The 25,291-nt window shown below is 37.5% G+C and overlaps 1 protein-coding gene across 2 annotated transcripts in view; it reads left to right on the forward strand.

Moving 5' to 3' along the window:
- Positions 1–25,291, forward strand: part of naaladl2 (N-acetylated alpha-linked acidic dipeptidase like 2) — a 393,728-nt gene that overhangs the window by 160,961 nt on the left and 207,476 nt on the right. For both annotated transcript variants that reach the window (XM_016672733.1, XM_016672734.1), the window contains 3 exons: positions 5,048–5,224; positions 6,271–6,448; positions 7,603–7,764. In XM_016672733.1, coding sequence (XP_016528219.1) covers positions 5,048–5,224; positions 6,271–6,448; positions 7,603–7,764 — 517 coding nt within the window. The remainder of the gene's footprint in view (positions 1–5,047; positions 5,225–6,270; positions 6,449–7,602; positions 7,765–25,291) is intronic.

Consider the following 25,291-nt stretch of genomic DNA (forward strand, 5'->3'; position numbering starts at 1 on the left):
GACCCCTGATGTAAAGGGTCTCCATGTAGACCCTTTAGCATGCCATTATATTACAGTGTGCTACCCAGATTAGCCCATGTGGATTTTTATTTTTGTATTATTTTCTTTACTATTACTCATTATCTTACAGTTCTGCTGTTAAACACATCAGGCAGTCGGGATTACTATTTAATCTGTTTAGGTTTTCTTCATAATGTGAAAATCTATAGAGTTGGTGGCTTTTTAAGGTTGTTTTCATGTTTAATTTATGAGGAAATTTGTATAATTTTTGGTGCTCCGTTGCCCCTGCTGGTGCCTCGGTGTTGGAGAGCCGTGATTGACAGCACACTTCATATTCCATAACTAAAGCAGCTGAGGAGGTTGTGTCAAATTAAATGGTTGGGAAAAATATTCCCCCACTTTCATGCTTTGTCTGCCTTGATCAGGGAAAATGTTTGACTGTATAATCAGCATGTTGGTGTGATGACACTTTATGTATAGGAGGCAAGTAGAAAGGCTTCACACCACCTTGTCAATCTGTTTGAAGCTAACAGAGATAAAATGAGAGGTAACTGATCAAAAAAGCCACATTTATCTTCTAATGTTTATGTTGTCTATTTAGGACATTTACTGATCTTCTGAAGGCCTAAAGGCCCTAAAGTAGGAGACTCTGTTTTTTAGGGTTAGGTTTAGAGGTGTGGTGTGTATTAAGGTTTGTTTAGGGTTAAACATAAATGCAGTTATTACAAACTTTCTTATCTATTTACATTCTTCTTATTAATATTTATGTATTATTAATTAGGACCAGGGCTTTGATGTGTTCATTTCGATTAATTAATTACATCGATTTTTACGCATTAATATTTTCAACATAATCACTTTGGGGGTTTTTTCATACAAAAAAACCCCAGAGATGAAACGATCACTTTTAACAGACAGAATGGTAAATGGTTTTTTAACACTGGAAGAAGGGGACCAAGCAATTTTACACAAAGATTTCATCTGCTGATGCGTTTGCAGGAACAACCTTTGTACTCGCACGTTTCAGCAACACTGGTGAATCTGACGCACAAGCAATATAACCAACTTATTAATCTTTATTTCTGTCATCATGCGTGATGTCTTGGCATTATAAGATGCACTAAATATTAGCTCTCTCCAATTGGAGATCAAAATCAGAGAATGTATGCTCTTTCAAATCAGTTGGACACAGTGGCACTATATACGACTTTTTGTCGCACTATATACAACTTTTATAGTGGTATATAGAAGGGTTCAAAATAACCCTTCAGTTTTCAATAAAATGAAGAAAAGTATCTGAAGTTTATTTAAGGTGTTCTTTTTATGTAGATGTGAGAATTGGAAAACGGTGAACTCTTGCAAAGCCAAAGTACATGTGCAGACAATAATGGTAACAACGTTTTAACAGGCTTTGTTCTCCCAGGCTGTGAGAGGAGTAAGGTGATGCTATCTGCACTGTGTGGGGCTTGTAACAGGAGGTCAGTGCTGCACTGAACTTTTGTTCCATTTTAGTGAGAGGAGCCTTCATCTGCATTGAGCTAGAAGTAATGAAAGTGTGGTGGAGCATTGAAGATTGATGCCAGGGAACTCCCAGACCTCCTCTCTCTGCATTTTACCCTCTCTCATTCATCTATAAACTCTCTGCCCTGTCTCTTCTGCCTTCCTGTTTTCATCTGTTTGCTTTGTCTTTGTCTCTCATGATGTGTGTTTTTCTCCTTACCTTACTCTGTCCACTCTTCTTTACAGGATTTTATCATTGCTTCTTTAGTTCTTTCTCCCAGATTTGGGAGTGATTTAGCAGTTGCACATCTGAGGCAACCACTTCAAACCTAAACTGAAATTGGTACCAATCACAGTTGCTGTGCAGTTTTGTGTTTGTTTTAATTCAACAAAGCCTCACTTAAGTACAAAGAAATGTCCATATCAAGAACATTGGTGTTGAAATATCGACGCTGGAGTGAAAATCACAAAGCCATTCTCTTTAAGTTTAAGTAGCAGAAGCAGCTTTTCTTTACGCCACTTTGTTTTATGTTTAGTGAATATAATTGCCCTTTTATAGTCTGCTTTACAACGGATGACGTAAAAAGCACAATTAAGCTTAAAGACATAGTAACACATTTGCTGGAAGGTTTTATGCAGCTCAGGCTTGGCAGAGCCACAAATTGTCTTTGTACATGTCAGTCATGGAAAGCTTCAACAAAAACCTTAATGACCCGGTAGCTGGGGTCAAAACACAAGCAGGACTTTCCTTAATGTCTCACCATGTGCTAAGTATTTATCTACATCCTTTAACCAAACACGACTTCTCTTAGCTGCATTATTACATGTAAGGCAACTTTTTATAGTTTAGATAGTTTAGATTTTAGTTCGTTTTCAGGATCCACATTTACTTTGTATTCCCAAAAATATTCGTTTCACCATCTAAATAACTGAATTCAGTCTTTCCAATGACCTCCATGTCCACAGATGTATAAGATCAAACAGATTTGGAGTAAGAGTGAATTCCAACATGGTACCATAACACGACGCTACCATGTTTTATAACAACCAAATACCCTATAGTCAACTGTTGGTGGTGTTACAACAAAGTGGACCATCACGAAACTAAAATATATCGCCGATATGATGCAGTATATCGGAAAATATCATTCAATACATTGAGCAATATATTCTCATATAAGAGATTTAGTATTTTTATTTTCCAATATATTGCAATAAAGGTATTTTGCTCTCCTTGTGTGTTTAACACAATAAAGCAGCAAGAAGAACGACTGCTAAATGAATGCTTGAGTCAGGATATAGAGTCTTTGCCTCCACTTTATTTTGGTGACCCAAGTACAAGTGAAACATGGAGTAAACTGTAACATATAAGCAAAAAATAGCTGTGTTTAATTTATGATCCTTAGAAAAAAGTTAAACTAAGAAAATTATAATTCCATGCCCAAAAGAAATCAACATGAACCCATAAGCACTATGCAGCTATCAAAATCCACATTTACTTCACACATTCTTAACAAGTAAGATACTAAATAACATCTACTCAAGAATATAGAATGAAAACTTACAGACAGTGATGTCGTTGGCACAAACAAAAAGCTGACTACAACAGATGCACCTCTTCACTTGTGACTGTGAAAAACTAAAGGAAGTGCCTGATTTCCTGTCCCATGCCTGACATGACCTTCAAAATAAAAGACTCAGTGCACTGTCACAAAATTAACACTAAAAACCTATTTTACAATAAATTAAAGGGCAGAACAATGGGTATAAACCATATGCATGTATATAGATAAATACAAAAAATGCATATATATTGCTCATATATCTTTTCATATATATATATTATTTTTTTCCCCATATAAATTGTAATAAGTGATGGTAGTTATTAATGAATATAACATAATTAATATTTTGGGATATATAAACACGTAGTTGTGTTTAATATATTGCAATATATGGAAAACTGCAATCATTTGTATATTTTGAAATATATTGCAATATATTACATGAACATATAAAATGTTGCATAATACATGCATCTTATATAATTCAATGTATTTAGAACCTTTAATATACTAGAAAATGTATTGGGAAAATAAAACAGAACAACATATTTCCAGTAATACATTGGTAAATATAGTTTCCTTTCAAGAGGGGAAACAACTGGGAAAAAAGAGCGATGACGGCAACAAGGCCACGGAAAATCCCAAGAAGTGTAAGGAGATGCTGAGTTGCCCAACGCATTCAGGTTGTCAACTTTCTGCATAGTCAATGCAGTGTGTAGGGAGCTTCATGGCTGAACAGCTGCATGCAAGCCTTGCATCATGGAGAGCAATGCAGACCTTCGAATGCAGTACTGCACACCACACCACCACTGGGTTACAGAGCAGTGGAGACGTGATCTCTGGAGAGACGCAGCAGACCTCTGTCTGACAGTCCAACAGAGGAGAGTTTGATGGTTGTCAGGAGAATGGAACTTGCTTGAATACATTGTGTTGAGTGAAAAAGATGGTGCAGGAAAAATAATGGGAGTTTTTCTTTGTGTGTTTCTAAGTAGGTGGGCGTGGCCCCTTTGTTGAAGCTGTTATAGCTGAAGGACTGGGCTGACTTCATATTGCAGCATATGGGTTAAGAATGAGATGGTACTCAGCTGGATCTCCATTTGAAGATAAATAAGAATATAGTTTTGGCAACTGGTCTATGAACAGCCTTGACAAGAGCTGCCATGTTGTACAGTGTTGTTTTGCAGCAGTTCAGTGGTGAATTGGACCAATGGAAATTCTAAAATGTTAATCGTTTTCAGACCAGAGTTAACTCAGGAGAAATCCTCACCATAATTCTGTCCTACAGCTGAAGAATGGACAAGCTGCAATGTTCTCTTAAAATATCTTTCTTAATTACACCTTTCTGTTGCTCCAACAGTGAGGAATTGTCTATGGCTACATTCATACTGCAGCCTGAAGTGACCCAATTCCAATTTTTGTATTTAATGAGAATGGTACCTGATGTTTACATGACACTCTGAACAACACAGATCCCATTTTAACAAATGTGGCTCAGGCCACTTGAATATGTGATACCTGATCCCTTCTAATGTGACCTGTGTCTGCATGGCCAGGTCATCTTCATCTGACCTGAATGTCATTCGACAAACTCGACAAACCTCACTGTTCTGCACCTGATACACGGAAGCAGAAGGAAAAACAACAACCATGACAGACCATAATGTTAAATAGTTAATATGCTAGCTCTGGTTGGACAACAACTTTAAAATCCCAAAATATGCTCCATCATTAGCATCCACGTTTACTTCCACTGAGCCCGCTTGCTACATGTGACGTTACTGCGCCCTCTCCTGTGCATGCGAGACACTTAGGTTGTTTGCAGTTCACTCAGGAGATGACATATAATTGGAAATGTAAATGACCACACAAAATGAGTCCAATTAAACAAAAACTATTTATTGAGCATCAAAGCCAGTGTGACCGCAGCATGTGTTTCTAGAAAAGCTACAATAAACGTCTGTTTTTGTGTCTTTATGCTCCAGGTGACTTCATGGCCTACAGGAAGGTGTGTGATGCCCAGGCGGGGCCACTGGATGGAGAGGTTCTGCGCTGCTCTGGATCCCTGGAACTCGACTGGGACCTGGACAAGGAGGAGCTGCAGGAAGCGGGGCCAAGCAGCGAACGCACGCAGATGCAGCATGGCGACTGCCAGAGATCAGGTCAGACATTACTGCCATCTTTCTATTATAATTATGGTTTGTGTAGCCTAATCAGGCTAAGCTGTTGTGAATCTTTCAGCTCACATTTAGTTAATAAATGTTCCAAGTGAAGTTAGATTAATAAAACCGAGTGTATGAATCATTTATAAAAAATCTTTCACTGCACTGAAAATTCACAAAGTGTGTATTGTCAGACAATTATTGGGAAAATGAAATAATCATCATAATTCACCAAATCCAAGTTATTTTCTATGGTCTACAGTTTGCTGTTGAGATGTGTAATAAGGCTGGGCTGAACCTCATGCAATATGCATCACCCATTGATGAGTAAGATTCATGATTTTTTATAATGCAAATATGATTCAGTTTTGTGTTGCAGTTGGTTCAGAGCTGTAGCACAGATCCCACATGCTTTTGATTAGACTGAGGAAAATATTTTCTGAAAATATGTATCAGGATCTCAAAACAAACAATAATGAGTCACAAACAAAATGTTTTTCCTCTCTGAAGGAAGAGGAAAAACATTTCCTGGGACATTGGCGGAGTACCGGCAAAGTTTTACCGGTACTCCAGTCTTCCAACTGAAACAGTTGGAAGACCATTTATAATACATTTAAAACTATTAAATTGACTACATCTATTTTTTTACTATGATTAATTGACTATTATCTAGATGTCTGAGCTAAATGTAAATGTAAATTTAATTTTAATTTTTTATTTTTTTACTTTTTCATTCATTATCTTTGTTTGAATACTTGTCAGGATTGATTGAACCCAACATGATTTCATTTTCTCAGTCCTTCACACATTATTCTGAGCTAGGAACTATATATTTTAGTACACGTTTTTTTATTTTTTTTATTTTCCCTGTTTGAGTCAGAACTTAGCCAACAGATTGTTAATAACCCATCGTCCCTGAATAACATATTATCTGACTTATTGTTCTTTTTTGTTTTGCTGTTTTTGTTTCTTTTTCATTAATTTAGAAATGGAAATGCTAACGTAAAAAAAGAAAGCAAAACTATGTTGTGAACTGTGACCTCTAGGTTGTTCAGACCCTGGCCCTGACCCTGACCCCGAGTTCATGGAACCCATCCAGAATTCCGTCTCAGTTTCACCTCATGGACGCTTTGAACGACTCCAAGAGGATCCCAACTACATCTCTCACTTCACCAGGACGACTGGCCACAAAGGTCAAAGGCGACTTCACTGTTTCATACTCAGGTAGTTACAGAGCAGCTTTACTGTGTTATGATGCATTTATGGAAAACACAACCGGTAAAATGTTACATCATCTCATACCATGCTAACACAGCTTTTTAGGTTAATACAAAAATCATGCAAAGAATTTTTGATGTTTAAGGAATATTTTCAATCTGTTTAGTACACATTAATAACCGGTCAGGATCCTGGGTTGTTTGCATTGTTTTGACGTTTGTTTAGTGCTGTGTATTCCTTAGTTTCTTGCTTTGGTCAGATCAGTCTTGTTTCCGTCTCACTTTAGTTTAGTTTGTAGTGATTCTATTTATTATGTTTGTTTATTCCTTGTATCTCATTATTCTCTTTTACTCTTAGTTCTCCTGCTGTGCTCTCCCTCGCCCTGTAAGCCATGTTCTTTCTCTTTCTCTCCCCTCACACCTGCTACTAGTTAATTAGTCTATTGTTCCAGCGTTCACACTCCCAGTATTTAATCCTCTCTCTCATTCACTCCTTGCTGGTTCCTCCTTCTATGTTCCTCCTCCTCCTGTTCCTGGTTCCTGCTTTTTGTGTTCATCTGGCTGTTTGCAAGTTTTGTTTGTCGTCATTATTTTCATTAAACCTTCACTGTCCATTTGTTGTCTCTACCTCTCTGAGTCCACTTCAACCTCCATGCAACATGCAAAAATCTGATTAAGCTGGGAAATTTGCAACGTCTTATGAAGGCTTTTTTCTTCACTGTGAAGCAAAACTTTTCCATTTTGAATGATAAAAGAACATTCTGGATTCTCTATTCAGTATTATACTGAATCTATACTGCTCCAGCATTAACAGGAGCAGTGCAATAATAAATTGCATTAATAATTCTTAGATCATTTCTCTTCAATTCAGATGTCAGCAGATGTTAAGTCTAAATCACCTCAATTAGGAGAAGTACAATGCTCACTTTTCTGCATGCGATATGACTTTTCTAAATGAATACCCTGACTCCAGATACATAATGCATTCATTACAATCCCCTTTGAAACTCTATTCATCTAAGTATTATTATTATACTCTGATTAGTGTTTTGTCTTCTTTTCTCTTGGTGTTATCGTTCGTATCATGTCAGCTAATCTGAAACCACTTCCTGTTCCTCTTTGCTGTGTTATACTGAAACCTTTCTCCGATTTTGTCCATAGATACTTCCTTGCCGGGGTGGGAATTTTTGTCCTTGGTATCCTCGTTGGCTGGTTCATCCACACTTCTTCGAAACGTCCCACTGCTCCTCCACCTGAAAGCTTGGACCTGCTTGAAGAGCTGCTCAGAGGAATCAAAGCTGACAAGATAGATGCTCTCCAAAAGTAAGTTTGTATTGTCCTCACAGTCAGACGACATAGATATGGCACATAAGACTTAATAAAATAGAGCAACCTGAATGTCGACTAGACAAAGGCAAATTTTACTAAGGATTCCAAAATAAAGTGTTGAGTGTTTTCTCAAACTCTGTGTTCAGAGTTGTCCCTATAAAGTAGCAGGTGATAATTGGGTATAATTTTTGATAATTGAGAGACAAATACAGGCCACATTTTGTCTCTTGTGTGCCAAAAACTGTTCAAGCTTAGTTTAAAAACACGAGTTCCAACGATTTCTAACCATCCTGACCTGTGACCTCTTCTCTCCTTGTTAGCATGTGTCTATCAAAATCTCTGAGTTTTTGTGTGACATCATCCTGCCCTTAAATGTTCTGTGATGGCTTTCCAAGCTGTTTTCTTTTTTTTTTAACTATTCCTCAAGCAGCACATTCATGAGGTCAGACACTGATGTTGGATGAGACTGACTGGCTGCTCAAATTCACTTTGAAATTTATTGACCACTTCAGAGACTCTCATTGTTCACATGTTTGTTGAAGCAATTTGTAAACATGCGACCATGGAACTGACTGGACACCCAATTTAAATGATGTACATTGATGGGCAAACTGTTTTGGCAACCTAATGGCTCATGTCAGAGTTGGAAACAGTTTTGAAGTTATACATAAGGATGTAATTATTTTTAAGGTAAGCTGGTACTTGACAGCACCGGTTTGGCTCTTAAAAGTGTTCTGTATACTTTTGAGAGCTCCAGTATGTCTTCAGTCTTTTTGTATCTGTAAGATTTGCCTCTTTTGTTTTCATTTCTTACTGTACGTAATGTCATGTAATAATCTGGATGTTAGTTGGCAGCAGCAAGCAGAAACTCAAGTAGGCAAATTTATAAAGTCACATAAAAGACGTGAAGACAGAAAGACCTTACTAACTTCAAGCAAAGAAACAATGAAGTTGGAGCACATCGAAACAGCTTTGCTTGACTAAACTGGAGAGACGTTTCTGTAAGAATTAATTCTTGTTTGGATTGTAGGATTATTTCAAGCTGAGAAATGATTACATTTGCATGGATAGATACATACTTAGTCAAGAACAATCAAACTGGAACAGACAGTTGTTTCCCAGATAAATGACTTCTGCTGATGCTTTTTATTTTAGGTTTCCAATCTCCCTTCTTTGTCAGCCAGTTTAAAAAAAGAACAAAACAACACTTTTTTTATTTGAGTCAAAGTGAAACACAGCAGGTTTTACTTTTTTTAATTCACTGGACTTGTTGTTCAGTGAAATTTTTATGATTTAACTTTGATGTCACTTGGCTGCTTTTCCCCCGTCTCTCTGCTGGTCAGGCTGGTTCACCTGTTAAATATCGTCCCAGACATGAAGTAGGGGTTTATTTTCAGGGAGGTTTCCTGTCCTGCTGTGTGTCAGTCCCTTCCATGTTTTGGTAAGGTTGTCTTCTTTCCATCTTCAGCATTTTCCTCTACATTTACTTCAACTCAGGGAATGTTCATTTCTATCACTTTGATTATCTGGAGAAGTTTGTCAAAGTCCTCGGTGGAGAACAGAGGCATCCTGTACTGGTTTAGCTTGTGAACTTTTAACTTTAAATCATTCTTGCTTTACTAAAACGGCTACACATCATTTAATCTAAAAAAAAAATAAAAAATAAAATCTGAAATATATTTTTGGGGTATATACTGAATACCTACTGATGATTTTACTGACTGTATCTAATGTTGCATCAAAACGGATTTTTCCACATGCAATGCAGTAATTTTTCAGGGTTAAAGAGGTGCAGCTTAGTTGGCGACGTCATGCATTGTTTACTTAACCTCGGCGTTATAATTGTGTTGAATTCATTAAGATTCTTTCTGTGCAGCGCAGACTTGTCTACTTTGATACTTTGATGCAAGGCTGGTTTCATAAATGTCCGTCAAGCATTCATGATTCCATTTTCAGTTTTTCTTTTTTTGTGAAGCAACGCTGCCCTGGCACATGTAGGTAACAAGGAACCATGTACCAGTAATACAAAACGTTCATAAGTAAGCTATAGACCAAAACGCCTTTCTGTGTAAAAATAATGTGCAAGTCCAGGACTGTGTGTGGGATACATGTCAGAAAACATTATCTTTAACACAAACTATTCTGTTATCGCTGTGTTCTCTGTGATCTGAACAACTGCTGTATGGGTTAGGGTCGGGTTAGTGGTGTGTGCAGTAGGTCTGACTGGAAAATTACAATTCTTCATTTGGATGTGTGCCACACCCAACTTTGTCTCTAATATTTCCTGGGAGCATGTAGCTGTCAGTGCACATCCGTCTAGCTTGATTGACACTTCAGATTAAAATGCATGTTTCCATCCATCATCCATCATCCATCCATCCATCCATCCACCCACTGTCAATATCTGCTCTTCCAGAGGTCGCAGGGGAGCCAGTGCCCGTCTCCAGCAGGCGCTGGGTGGAAGGCAGGACACATCCTGGACACATCACTGGTCCATCAGTTACATCCATCAGTACATATTACTTATCTAATGTTTACCATTATTATCACTCCAATGTCACAATTGAAAAAAGGATGCAAGTTGATATTTTTTCTTTTTTTTTCTTTTCATTTGTAGGCGAAAATAAAAAGACCAAGCAGTAAATAAGTCAAGATGTTTGCATATTTGCATTATACATACAGACGCATATTTTAATCCAGTGTTGGTAAACAATCAGACTGTTTCAGGTGTGCACTGACAACAAAATGCTTTGTCAATATCAGCAGTTAAGGGGGGAGGGAGGTTTTGAAGCAAAAACGCAGAAATACACACGTTTATGAGAAAGTTATTTGTTGGAATAGTAGCTGTATATAACATTTATGTGTTTCAGAGGAGGCCCTGTTAAAACACACGCACTCACACACACAAACAGTATTAGCTCACTGACACTCTGGGGTGGGAAAGCAGAAGAGATGTGATGTAATCTGATAAGTCTGTTTTTTAAGTCCTCACATTTTCAGGCTGTTACTGCCTGAAGGCTACACATTCACTGCCCCCAGTCTGCAGCCTAGGAACAGCTTATGCACAGAGAAAACAAGAGGACAGATGAAAACACAGACAGAGGACAGGGTAAGTGATGACAGAGGAGGTTTGCATTTGGACCATTAAAATGCCATTAACATATTTTTCCCTCCCAATGAATGCTAATGGGCTTTCACTTTTGCTTTAAGTGGCATAAAAAATAAAAAGGCTGGGCAAAATGAAAAATTAGGCAAAATATGATTCATGTGCTATCTTTAGAGGAAGTAGGAATGTTTTGAATATTAGTAGCAGAAAAGGCGAGCTGAGATGGCTTCTTCAAGTCACTATTAATGGAAACATAAAGGAAAACATAAATAAATGTTTGAAACATATGCAAGGGCAGACTGAGGTCCACTGTCTTGGACATGAATGATGCATTAGGGCATTATGTTTACACACCAGACAGGTTTTCTACAGCACAGGTTTGTCATACATGAAGTATGACAAACTGCCTAACAGAGAGTTGGTCTTCATTTTGGTTTGAAAACAGCCCTGATGATTCTGCTAGACCCCTGTAAGTTTGCAGCAGTATCTGACAATGAGATGTTTGAAGATTTTTTTTAAAGTTCTGGAGGTGGTGTGGTGGAGCTCCAGGAGTTGGACCCGTTTCTCCAGCACACACCATACATACAAGATTGGATCTAAAATTGGAGAATTTGGAGGCATCACCTCGAGTTAACGGTTGTCCACCTGCCGATTGTAATGTCAACGTCAGGACGATTTTGAAATGGCTCGTTTTCCAGACACTTGTCAGAAAATTGCTGAATGATTCTTTTTAGTGCTTGGATTGTTTCTAGAAGCAGTACAGAAAAAAAAGGTACAAAGCCTATAAAAAGTGAATTTTCCATCATAGTTCTCCTGTAATAATAATGGAATGTAGCAAACATTGGGCTTTTCCACAAAAGAGGTTGCAGTTCTTAATCATGGAGCCAGTTGTTACTGGTTTCCCAAAAGCCAAGACCCAAGTTAAGGACACGTCATTACATAATTAAGCCTCTCATTCACTTTATGTCTTTTACTCTATGTTTATATGTATGGGGACGATTTGACCACACATGCATTATTTATCCCAGTGTTTCTGAAAACCGATGCCTCAGTTGTACTTTGAACACAGTGGTGCTTATGAATGAGCACCACTGTGCACAAATAATTTCTCATCCAAACCAGCAGCTGGAAAATTGGAGTTAATCTCAGCTTCCACAGTGAGATTTATTGACACCACCTGGAGATATTAAAAGGCCGACAGTGTTAAAGATATTAATTAGAAGTGGCATTTATGGCTAAATAATTAGCTGTGAGCACATCTCAAAGCTGGACATGACATACTTAAATTCTGTTTCAATGGATTTTGAAATGAACTTTTTGAAGATAGACAATCAGGTTGGGGTATTCTCATGTGAACTTGACTTTTCATTCCTGTTGAAGTGCATTGTTTTACTGTTATTTGACTGGTCCAAAAAAACCTCTGGCATTTTAAATGTGGCACTTACCTCATAGTAATTGGCTTCTAGAGTTTATCAACTGAGAGTTTGTCTTGGTGGAAGCAAAAAGAACTGGAGCTTAGTAAGCATCAGCACCAGTAACATTGTATTTCGTCTAAAACGCAGTGACACATAATTCCTTTATTGAACACTTGATCATGTATAGCAAATGTTGCGTCTCCAGCTGAAATAACCCTTGTAGGATCAACTTCTGAGAGGCTCAGCCCTTTCTGATTGTCTTAATATCAATGCAGTGTAGAGCTGATCTATTGACTTTTATCATTTGATAATTAGTAAGCAAAAGATCCTTAATGGTATCTGAACCAGGTGAAGCTAAAACTCCTACTAGAGGAGCTCTGGGTAGAACAGATTTACACACAAAGAAGGTTTTTCATCTTAACTGCAAAATATATATATCAGTATATATTTTTTTATAAAACTTTGGCTTAATTATTGCTCTGTGAGTTTTATTTTTTTAAGCAAATGACATTTTTATGTATACTGCAGTTGATGATTATTTCAATAATTGATTAATCACATTTAACCCGATTAATGGTTTCAGTTGAAACTAGTTTTCAAATGGGCTCAAGTCATTCAAGACATCTTAAGCAACAAAACTACAATTTATATACTTGTTACTTGTGACAGATAAATTGCACTTTATACATCCACCTCTGTTTTTTGTTTTTTTTATCTTGCACTTAGAGAAGTCTCTTAACAACCTGCAGATGACAAAAAACAATAAAGTTGCAGCTTTTCACTTTACTTGATGTTTGATGTGTAAGGCCAAATTTGGGCATCTGTTATTTGGGCGATAAGCATTTATTCAGTGTGAACTGCACATAAACAGTTTTGAATAGATTGTGCATCATGCACAGACCCTCTAACTATCTGCCTGGATGTGCGTTGATGTAGATATGCAATTGCAAATCTACACATTTGAAGATGCAATGCCTCAATATGTGAATGTTTTTGGTATTTAAATTTGAAGAAGAACCATTTCAACATGACAGCTGCATCAATATCACTGTACTTTATGTTTCATATCAGACGGTGAGCTGCACTATAACCATTTACAAATGAAACATTTGCAGTTGCAATATAAAAAAAAAAACATTTTTTTTACATCAGTGATGTCTCCCTAAAGTCATTCACACATTATAGGAATGAAGAGCAGAATACATGAAGATGGGAAAGAATAAAGATGAAAACAGAAACGGTCAGCAGTAGGCAGGAGAGCGTGCATTAAGACAATCACTGAAAACGCTTCACTGATGAGGGATTTAATGGCTAAGTTAGCCACATCCAGGGCAGAAAGTTACAGTCGTCATGGAGATCAAGCTACAGAGGAAGATCAAGAGGATCAAGACAAAGATACATTTTATTTCTTTTTAAAAAAAATATTTTTTCTTTTTTCTTTGCTTTAGAAAAAGCAAAATCCAGAGTGAAACATTTAGTGCCGAATTCTTAAAGTATTGAGGGGATTTTAACAACAAAAATATTTTCCGCTCTTTTCTGAATGGAGTTCCTCTAAGAGTGTCTCACACACTCACACACAACACACACACCACAGAGTGTTTAGTGTGGGCAGCGCATCGGTAAGAAAGTAGCTGCAATTGGTTGCTTGTAGGTTCTGTGCATGTTCAGAAGGTACAACACACGATAACTGGAGCACTGAAAGCAGTAGTATATAATGCCAACAATTTCTATGTTCTCTGAAGAATACTGGCTTAATTCTGACATTTGGAGTCAGAATTTCGCTTATGCTTGTCCCCAATCTTAAAGACACAGGCATCAAAGTTCAGTTTGGTGATCTCCAACTTTTAGATGTGTCTCTGCTTCAGCACACCTGAGTCGGTCATTTGTAGGACGGGAGAACTTGACTGTGTACTGGGGGGAGATCACTGGATTCAGAGACACCTCTAGAAGTTTCATGACACCGCCCCTCAAGGCCTGAAGTTGGACACACCTGTCTGCTGTGGCCCGGTTTATGCTTGTAACTGCCTATTTCAATGGTTCAAACACCAAATATCCGTTAATACACATTAATGTTCACAGTGGAAACCATGTTAGCAGAATTGCTGAAGCTAATATCTTAAGTCTTACTATTTTTAAGCGAAATGGTAAAACAAAAATTTAAATATATCTTGATAGGGTCACATACTACTGGTGCAGAAAAGATCAAGAGCAAGACCAAGATTATAGATATGAATGCAGCTCATTTACTGCACAGACATTGTTTTGAAGTTGCGAAACAATCATCAGACCCAGTAAAATATGTATATATATATTTTTATTTTGGCTGTCCTCCACTTCTCTGTTTCACAAGTTGCGGCTTGATGGAATTTGTGCAACCCTGCTGACAAACAGTTAGTCAGGCAGACAGACAAACGACTGTGATTACATATCTCCGCCTCGCTTCATTTCTTTACAGATTGGAAAAAAGAGACTCAAAGAGAAAGATGATGTTTTTGCTGAGAGTATATGACTACTGCTAAATTAACACTTAGCTTCATTCTGATGATACACATTCTCTGACCACAGACCGTTAGAAAACAGACATGGTTTCTATGATGTTTATGTTAAACATCAGGACAGACTCGTTCATCTTTAAAACAGTTGCTGGAATAATGCAATCAATCTGTTTCTACAAATTATTTGGAAAATATATTTACTCAGCCTTTTGTGCAATTTCATTTCCCTTACCATCATCTTAACATATTCAGAATAGTTCCACATTTTTTGTCTTTGAAAGTGATACTCATGTATTTCATAGATTCATTACACTTTAAGTGAAATACCTTAAGCCTATGTTTCTTGTAATTTTGATTATGGAGGATGTTGCAAATTCAAAATTTTTACAAAATTAAAATATTGCATGAAATCAATAAACAAATGTTAAAACAGAAATGTCAGGATGTTTATCTCTGTGATTGGGGCTCACACCTCACTTTGTAAAAAAAAAAAAAAAAGAATAGTCTTTATTTAAGAATATTCATATTATAACATGAAACACCATTGATAACAAAACGACATACACACAGAGAGCAAGATAGATAGATTGACAGATATTCTGGAAAAGAGTTTCAAAAGAATTAGAAATCCGTCATTCCAAGTCTACAAGTGGAGAACATTCAGACCAGCTGCCAACCAGACCAGAGCCGCCTTGTTTAAAGGTTATACACTCATAAAAACATGGCATGTGAAATTTCCCATACAAACAATTTAATATACCAATAATCAACTGACCTTAGAACTCCATGACCTGCATATGTTTTTAAGGTTATTGGTCTCTCTGGTGACACCTAAAGGGTCGGCAGTGAAACTGTTGATCGAAAAACAAGCATTGTACACATCAGACACATGATGGACAGTCATGTTTGTAAATTTGCAAGTGCATATTAATGTTTTCATGCAGTTGTGCATAACATACTTTTACCAACAATGCCTTTATTATTATAACTTCCATTATATTAGTATTATTAGCAGTAGTAGAATGCTACTACTTCTTTCATATGTGAAGAGTTTTTATTGAGTGACTGAGGGGATTTTCTGATCCAAGCCCAGCACATCAGTTGCTTATCATAGATAAAGTAGTTATCTGTCTAGGTTTTTGGTGTTTTGGCCCATCTGAAGTGGTGAACAACAGAAGACTGTGTGCTGCCTCTACCTACCCACTGGCCATGCTGGTGTTCCTAACTGCTGAAGGCTCTTAGAGAGGTCTGGGAGACCGGTCAGGTTCAGCAGAATCCAAGCAATGCCAGATTTGTGGAATGGAATCATTTTTGTGTCTGCCGGGTTTATCGTATTCCCATAACCATAGTCTGACTTGTGACCTCATTGTTCCGTAAGTGAAGCGATCAACTGGAAGTAAATTGCTGCATCGGCACCAGAACAGAACAAAGATCTTCTTGTCGGCACTATGAAGACATCATCTTGTTTTTGGATTTTTTTCTCATTAAACGCTCAAACTGAGTGGCTTCCTGTTTTTGCTGGCTGAAGTTCTGAAGTTCAGAAGAGTCTACAAAGCCTCTGAGTGCACCAGTCCACAAAACAGCATTTTTGTAAATAAGCACATGCATAAAGTTTAATAACTGCAGCTGCAGTCTTTCCTCAGAGCACATCTGCATTCATTTACAAAACAGTGTGTATGTTGTGCATATAAGTGGTGGACATCACTGATTGATGTCTGTGTTTGCAAATAAAACATAAATGAATGTTGAGTAAATGCCCCATTTTAGCAGCGTCTCCAACTGACACATTAAGGACTTTGGACTATGTAGCGAGGAGAATCACACATGGAGCGCTTATTTAGATTGATTTGCATTTGTTAATGGAGGAGTGTCAAGGGAGGAGTGTACACTCAATTTCACATTGATTGGGACGTGTAAAGCAAATGAGCTTGGTTTCATGCACACAGGCAGTTCCATAAATCTGGATTGTTTTTTATTGTTTTGTTTTTGTTTTTTTTCCATACTCAGTTTGCTTGACTTAGGTGGCTGTAAAGTACAAGGTACAATAAAAGAAATACATTGATACATACAATTCCGTTTATTTGTTTGACTCTAATTGACAACAAATATATCAGAACATGTTACAAGCATTACAACAATCAAACTTTTCCAATGTTTCCACTGGTAAATTGATAATTAATCTTTGGTGATGAACCCCAAATCTTTGAGACAGGAACCTGATCCTGCCATCACTTTATTTTTTTCTTCCTCAATGATTTTCAATCCGATTTAAGTCAGAATCCTGGTTGGGTAACTCCAGATCCTAAAATTGCACAGCTTTGCAGACTTGTTAATAATTCTTTTTGGGTTGAGGCATTGTGACTTCGGACAATTATTCCCTCTGCTTGTGGATGCTGGATAGTTATGATTTGTAACTATGGTAACAATTGATTGAATTTAAGGAAATATGGGTCACCTTTGTGCAATTTAGGGAAAGCTGAAAGGAATGAGTGGAATGGACCAAAATAAAAAAACAGCACCTAATATTAATATTAAATCACACAAATGGTATTTATTAATAAGAGAGTGATACTTGTCTAAGCATTAGAGTTGGATGATTGAAACTTTATTCATCTATATATGTTCTTTTTTTACTTTCTTACTTTCTCACATATACAACAAAAAGCCCTGGTTTCTTTTCCTCTGATTGTGGTTGCTTCTTTGCAGCATTATGCCCATGAAGGCCTGATTTACACCATCTCCTCCCAACAAGTTATGATGAGATTTGTCTGCTACTTAGAGCTCAGTAAGCTTTGATGAGAGCTTTAATCTTCAGTGTAGTTAATTGCCATATTCTAGGGCTTGTAACTATTGAACCTCTCTGCAGGAGAACTCCTAGTATTCATTCCTCAGTCCTTATTAGAGCCAGCTTTATTACAACATGGGGTGTTCTGTGAAACTTCACATTAAAAAACTTTCATAGCTCCACATTGACTAAAATTAAAAAAGAAAATTGTTCTTATACTGGTTCAGGAGAATAGATGTAAGAATTTGCATTCTCTAAATCACAATCAGTCCTGCTTTCAAAACTCAATAAAGCATCCCTTGTCTCTTCAATATATTTTGTACCTTTGTCTCTTATTCAGAATGCATGTTTTGAATACACTATGTTTTGCTATTTGATTAGTTTTTCTATTTATGCGATGGAAAAAATCCTTTTGAACAACTTTGCACAAAAAGATAAAAATAAAAAAGTGATTAGAATTGCTGCTGAAGTCGATACTGCCTGCGCCAAAAAATACACATTTGAGTTTGTGGTCTGGGGAATTAATTCTACTTTTATCTACACAAAAACCTCAGGTAAACTTGTGAAGAGTTGAGAAGTTTACTAGCTTATTCCATGTCATCAAACTTGAAGCTTGTCTTTCCCCTTGTCAGTAGTTGAAGATCAACAACAGTTACGACATCCAGGCTTTACTTAACAATCTTTAACAAACATCATGAAAATGAAGGCAGGCAACGGCTGACTCAGATGTTACATTTGACTTTGCTCCCGTGGTAAAATGATCCCATGTACAACCCCATGGTTGTTATCAGTTGGAGTTTGGGCCACATTCCTTACAAACTGACAATGAAAAAATTATAAAAAGGCAAAGAAGATTCAGTTATAATGTATTAGACATGGAGGGACATGCTGAGTATACAGGGAGAGTGATTACATAGAAATTGACACAAACACTTGAAGAGAGGAGACTACAAGAGGCCTGATGACAACATGGAGAACATGCAAACAACACAAGCAGGAGGGACCACTGACTGACACAACAAGCAAATACCAACATGGATATATAATTATATAAAGCTACAGAGTGGTATGTGCTGAACAACAGGGTAACTTTAGATTTCCAAATCCAGTGACAAGGCTCTGGGGTTTTCAGCCTCCTACTGCTAAATGCAACTATGATGAAAAAGCAAAACCCATCAGCAATGCAGGAAACATCAACTCAATTGACTATGCAGCTGCAGGACATTCAGAGGGAAAACATTGGGACATTTGTTATTTTACCAAGTCAAAAGGAGAGAGAGAGGTTGAAGAGTCCTCAATGTATTTGCACATTTTCAAGAGAACAGAGGGAAGTGCCTCGCCACTGAGTGAGAGTCTAGCCTGAAATAAACACTCCTTGGATGAATGTCGACAGTATGCTGAGTGGCAAGAGGCTTCCAAGTAGTTACAAGGGTCAGAAACTCAAAATGACTCAACCCAGAAGCGCTTCAGAATGTCTTAGATGACTTATGGCAGTCATCTTTCAGACAATGGTCACTTCATTTCAGGGATAAAAATCTTCATCTCTGCAATGAGGAGACATCTTGTCTTAGTACACAGTATGAATACAATATAATAAGAGTAAATGGAGACAGGCATTTCTGTAAAAGGAGACCTTACATGTCTTGTGGATGTTTTGACTTGATGTGTATCAACTGGACATGTCAGGTTGATGATAATGGTAATATACAGATCTATGCATATAAGTTATTCATCTTCATTTCTGACTTAATTCAAATAATCCAGTCACTTTTAAAGGAACTGGTTAAAGTTCTGCCTGGGTTTCAATGTATGAATGTTCTGGTGTTCAGTGACCAGCCCTCTAATTCCTCCCACTTCCTTGTCTTGAGTAAAACATTTCTACTTCTGTTAACTGCATAGTATTTCTATATTGTAATTTTGTAAGGTATAGAGAGATTATCATTTGACGCTATGTATCAGCATCCAGTGTGCTGTGCATGTCTGCAGAAAGAGTGAATATTATTCCAACAATTTAAACTATTTACAATTAGGCTAATTAAATTATTTATGACTGGCAGCCAACACAGGCCACCTCTCTTTGGCTGCAGCAACTCCTGCATGCAGCTTTGCATCTGATGCAGATGTCATTAGAGAGCATCAATCAGAGATAATCAGCACAACGAAGGGAGACATTGCCAATCCAGTGCTTACCAGAGGCCTGAACCCGTTAATTTTGATTTAGTTGCATACATTTTAATGCATGAAACTTAACACAATTGGCATTTTTTTCTCATACACAGGAATGGTGTTTTTGCTAGTTTTAGTAGACCAGTAAATCTGACACATAAGCAACATCTGCAAACAAACAAAAAGTACTGCTACACAAACACTAGGCCTAGGTTACCATTGGAACCGGTTTGGTTAAAAAAGCTCCCCTACTCAAAGTTGAGTAAAGATGTGGTTTGATGCAAAGGGACAACTTACAGGCTGTTCTACTGAGAAGGAACAGTTTCTTATGAGATACTTAAAGCACTAAGTAAAAATTAACTTTGACTTTTCTGCCCAGTGTTTGGAATTTACTTATTGTGTGTAAGTGGTTAAAAACAAAAGGGTTGACATTTTCACAAAAAAAACAACAACAAAAAAAAACAACACTCAAATAATTCACTATTTTACTATTTAGGTTAATGTGACTGAAAGGTTTGTCTAAGGTTAAATGCCAAAGCTGATGTAAACTCTCTGCAGCACAGCAGCTGTGACATGTGTCATATCCTATTTATTATCATAATGTCAGTTTGAAGGAGCATCACTCCAGTCATGAAAGCTCAACAGTTCACATTTCAGTAACATCTAAAAAAAGGTGGGATGACTGTGGTGACGGTGGTAGGAGTTCATCCCGCAATCAGTGGGTTGCCGGTTCAATTTCGGCTTTGTCTGCATTTGTTGTTGTGTCTTAGGGCAAAACTTCACCTGCCTTGCCTGCTGGTGAGGTCAGAGGGCATGTGGCTGCTATTCAGTACTGTGTGAAAAGGTGAACAAATGAATGTGGTGTGAAGGGCTGTGAGTCCTCTGTAGCCATTTACCATTTTCTGAGCTTTCTGTGATGAAAACCTGGTTCGCCTCTTCAAGGCCCAGCTCCTCCACAGAGCTGTAGTTTCCAAGTTTCTGAGCTTCCCCCTCTCAGAGTAGCCCTCACTCAGCTCCTTCAGACTAGCCAGCAGCAATTAGCAAATACCTGGTGGTAATTTTGTTAGTGTTAATAGAGGAGCCATGTTGTGATGACTTCCTGAAAATGGAGTTTCAGAAAGAGCAGAAGTTTTTAAAGAGACAGAAGCCCAACTTCAAGGTGTCAAATTACAAAGTAAAGTTTCTTTTACATCATATTTATTATAGTATATTTGTAACAACTGAACAACTGAATTTGACATAGTTACTTGATTGTGTCATCAAGTAGCCCCATGTCCCTGGAAAACATAATACTTCCCCTTTAAGTCTGACCAAATGAAATAGAACATTTATTTATTGGCAGTGACACATTTATGTTTTCAGATTTCACCCGGGAGTAAACATTGTTCAGTGATTCATTTGCATTTTTGAGATGTATGTTTACTATCATTTCCTTGTAGAACAACATCAAACATGAACTGACAGGCTCAACATATTTTAGTGTGCATACATTTGTACGTTAATATGTCAATAGAACACTACCCCAAATACAAAAAGGGAAGATTTCACAAAAAGATTTGTAAAATGATAAACCACCATCATGTCAATGTAGTCACATCAAAAGTAAGACCAACATTGTAAAAATAAGTGTAAAAATGGGGAAATGTGGCTGGAACCTTTGGTTAGTGGTTAGGACTTAATCAGCAACAGCTGCTCCAACATTTTCACCTGAAATAAGTTTTCTGGAACTTAATACCCCTGAAGGTGACAAATTCTAAACCAGTGGAAGAAGCTTCACTGGACATGCTTCACATGTCCAAGAATATCCAACAAGCACTAAAGTGCATGACATAATTATGTTTCCATCAGTGCAGAGCTTACTTCGGCTGGTGGGAATGCATCTATAAACATAGTGAGGTTGAGTAAGACGCAAAGTGCAGCAAAGACATTATTTTTTTCAATTGGTGGTTTCAAACACATTGCAAGGAATCTACCTCGTCTCCAATGAAACATCTTCTTAGTTCTTAGGCTCGTAGAGTGTTTTAACCTCGACAAGATTCTCCATTGGTCTAATTCTCCGCAACTTACATTTTCACTTACAATCCTGTTATTGTGGACAGGTGCAGGTTAAACAAATGCAAAATTGCATCCCTTGGCCAACCCTGTTGGGAACTCTGTCTTGGCTCAATGGGTTCCATTAGTCTGAGCCCTCTTTGTCTTGACGCATGTGATCTTCCTCATCTTTCATTGAGATTAAAACCACTGAGCTGAATGGTTTTATTTTAGTTTTGTTTTTTTTTTGTTTTTTTTTGCACAACCCTTTCTCTCTTTAAGCTTGTAGCCCAGGTACAATAAGTTGTGTTGCAGAGTCCACAGTGTAAAAACCATAGCAATCTATCCCTGATGTTGACATTTTTGTGTTCATAAGTCTTTGGAGATAGCTCAATTTATTTGTCAGATATCTCAAATTCTCAGAAAGAAACTTCCTTCTCCTTGCTTTCTGATATGTTGTCTTAAGAAAACATTTGGGATTTGCAGTCTGAATCATAGCAACAGCGAGAAAGTCAGTTCACAGATGTGGAAATTTTCTAAAAATTCCTGTCAAGATGCTTTAGTCAATGCAACATCTATAGCAGATTTGGAAACAGACTATGAAAAGTATTTTTAAGGGAAAAAACATGTAAAAATCTGTGAGATATGAGAAAAGGCAACAGCATATTTTGCAAGTTGCAAAATTGCAACAGCATTAATCAGTCAATCAAGTTTAGTAAAGCTCATTTCAGCAACAAAGCAGTTCAATCAATGACAATAAAGATAAACTTATGGATGAGTTTCTCTAGATCTTGCTGAGACATCAGTCCATTAATCCTGGAAATGTTCTTCAGGTGATAGAAGCCCCACTCTGTTACTGTCTGAAGGTTCAGGTCAGAGTCCATCACTACACCCAGATTTCAGCCTGATCTCTATTTTCTAGCTGTAATAGCTGAAGCTGTGTGCTGACTCTAGATGGTTTCTCTTCAGGTTCAAAGATAATAACTGAAGTTTTGTTTCTGATCAGCTGGAGAAAGTTGTGACACATCCATACATTTATCTGTTCAAAGCAAGGTGGAAGAAAAGAAATTAGAAATTGTGGAGGATAAAGCAAATTATGATACCTTTGTCTTTTTCTTGAGTGAACATCTGAGGTAAACTTATCTCTTACCTGAACAGTAAAGTAGATAAATGTACCTACTGTGTTTGTGTACAATAGTTTGAACACATGAACATGGTGCGTTCAAACCACAAATCTCTTCATTTTTTCAACTCTAAGTTTAAGCTATAATCATGCAGAATAGAGAGTATCTCTATTTGTATATTGTACCTATAATTTATTAATAATAATCCAAGCCAGGAAATCCATGATATTTTATGTCTAATTAAAGAATGAAATTCCAGACCGGCAGCACATTCATACAGTTCTTGATCATAGAGTCTGTCTTCAAGTCCATTGACAGATAAGTTGTAAGAACCGTGAGCTTTAATCCGATATTCACTCACAGTTTACTGTGTGAGCTTCTCAGACTCCTGCTGCTCTCTTGATCTTTCAGTCATGGATAAACTGAAATGCATTTACAGTGGAGCTTTCCCATAACGACTTGACATGAGTGAAACTCAGGCTGATAGTAATGCTGTTATGCTGCATTTCCACAATGGAGGAAGTAGATGTGTTGTAAATATCCTCAGGCACAGCAGACAAGTTTTTTGTGTGCATCTGGAGAAGATTTGGTACTTTGGAGACTGTTTTCAGCTCTCTCTACCACATGTAGGCATACTTTCCTTTTCCTCTCCTTTATGTAACACCCATCATCCATCATTTTTTCCACCGTGCATTTAGGACATGACAAGACTAACAAATGTCAGTGTTGTAAGAGTTGATGGGTTTCAGTTTGTTCCTGAAGTGTGACAGGACAGCGAGACAGGAATTAAAAGGTTGTATATGGGCAATCAGCCTTGAACGCTGGTGAGAGTTGCCATGACAACAGATCAGCTGGAATGATGAGGAATGGTGCTGGAGGCTCTTGACAAGAAATTCACCCAGAAAACGTGTCTCTGCTGCCTGTCGTGTTCACGTACTTCCATCAAATCCTTCGTCCTTAGAGGCGACTGATGAGTTTGACTCATTCTGAGTTGACGTTTAGTTTCTGCTTGGTACTCATCTGCTGCATAGTTGGCGGATAGAGTCTTTTGGGTTTAATTTCAGTTTTTGTAGAAGTAAAAGTAGGTTCCAAAGTTTCCCAGTAATTAGCTCTTCCCACTCCTCCTTTTTAGAAAGCACTTGGAATTTCCCTCGCATAATTTTTGCCCTCGCCTGCTCTCCGAGTATAAATAAACAAAAAGCTGGTGAAGTCGTTTTACACAGCTCAGTGCAAATTACAGTGGAAACTAATTTATCTGCAGCCAGAGGGAATACAGGCTGTTAAGATGGCTGAAACCCAGTCACTCATCCAAATGCTCGCATTAGGAAATTGTGGACCATTTGGTAAACACTTGAGTCTCCAAAGTCAGAGATCACTGCGCTAACATGTCAGGCTTTATTAGGAAATGTACATTTTTGGTAGAGCAATGCTCTTAAAAAGGCAAAAGAAAAAAAAAGTGCAATTTTTCTCATTTTTTCTCATTTTCAGACTTTAACCTCATCTGTTGACTATAAACTTTATCCAAAATGGTCTGAAATAAAATGAGTAGTATAATATTCATACTGTATAACGATGGATAATCCTGGCTGTGGGAAAGAGATTGAGGATCTAATGTTTTTGTTTTTCCTTATCAGGATAAAACCAAAAATCATCAATCAGCGAGTTCCTCAACCAACATGCATCCAAACTACCCCCCATCCCCCTCCCGGTTCCTCTGACTACCCAGCTGAGTAATTACCAAAGCTTGTAATAAGCTAGGCAGTGAGACAGTAATGTAGTTTTCTATGAAGGAGCAAGCAGAGGCAAAGACATCCACTTTCAATTACAATCGCAAGCAATGACTTACTTGAGAATGTGTATGCGTGCACGTATGCTCAAATAGACTTAAACGCAGCTCCCTGGAGAGTGAAGCCGTGTGAAGCCCACAGGTAATTACTTTAGCACAGTGCTGTCTGCCACAGCGGTGTCCCTCTGATCAATACCGGTCTGAGCAGCAGGTGCTAGCAGCTTTAAACTTCCCTGGAGGATTCTGTTCCAGCCATAGATCTACCTTCCAAGAACTCTAATGGAGGGAAGAAAATCTCCTTTTTTAAATGCTCACCTTAGCAAGTTCTTTAATCTATTATTAAATGTTTCTTTCTTTCTTTCTTTCTTTCTTTCTTTCTTTCTTTCTTTCTTTCTTTCTTTCTATCTCTCAAAGTGAAATAGTGCTAAAAGTGCTAGAAAAAATAAACTCATAGAACAAGATTAATTTCAGGTCAGATTCTATCTATCTATCTATCTATCTATCTATCTATCTATCTATCTATCTATCTATCTATCTATCTATCTATCTATCTATCTATCTATCTAGATATAGATATAGATATACTACTAACCATGCATGGAGGGTTCCACCC

Source organism: Poecilia formosa, unplaced genomic scaffold, assembly GCF_000485575.1.
Source record: "Poecilia formosa unplaced genomic scaffold, Poecilia_formosa-5.1.2 Scaffold65, whole genome shotgun sequence".
NCBI lineage: Eukaryota > Metazoa > Chordata > Actinopteri > Cyprinodontiformes > Poeciliidae > Poecilia > Poecilia formosa.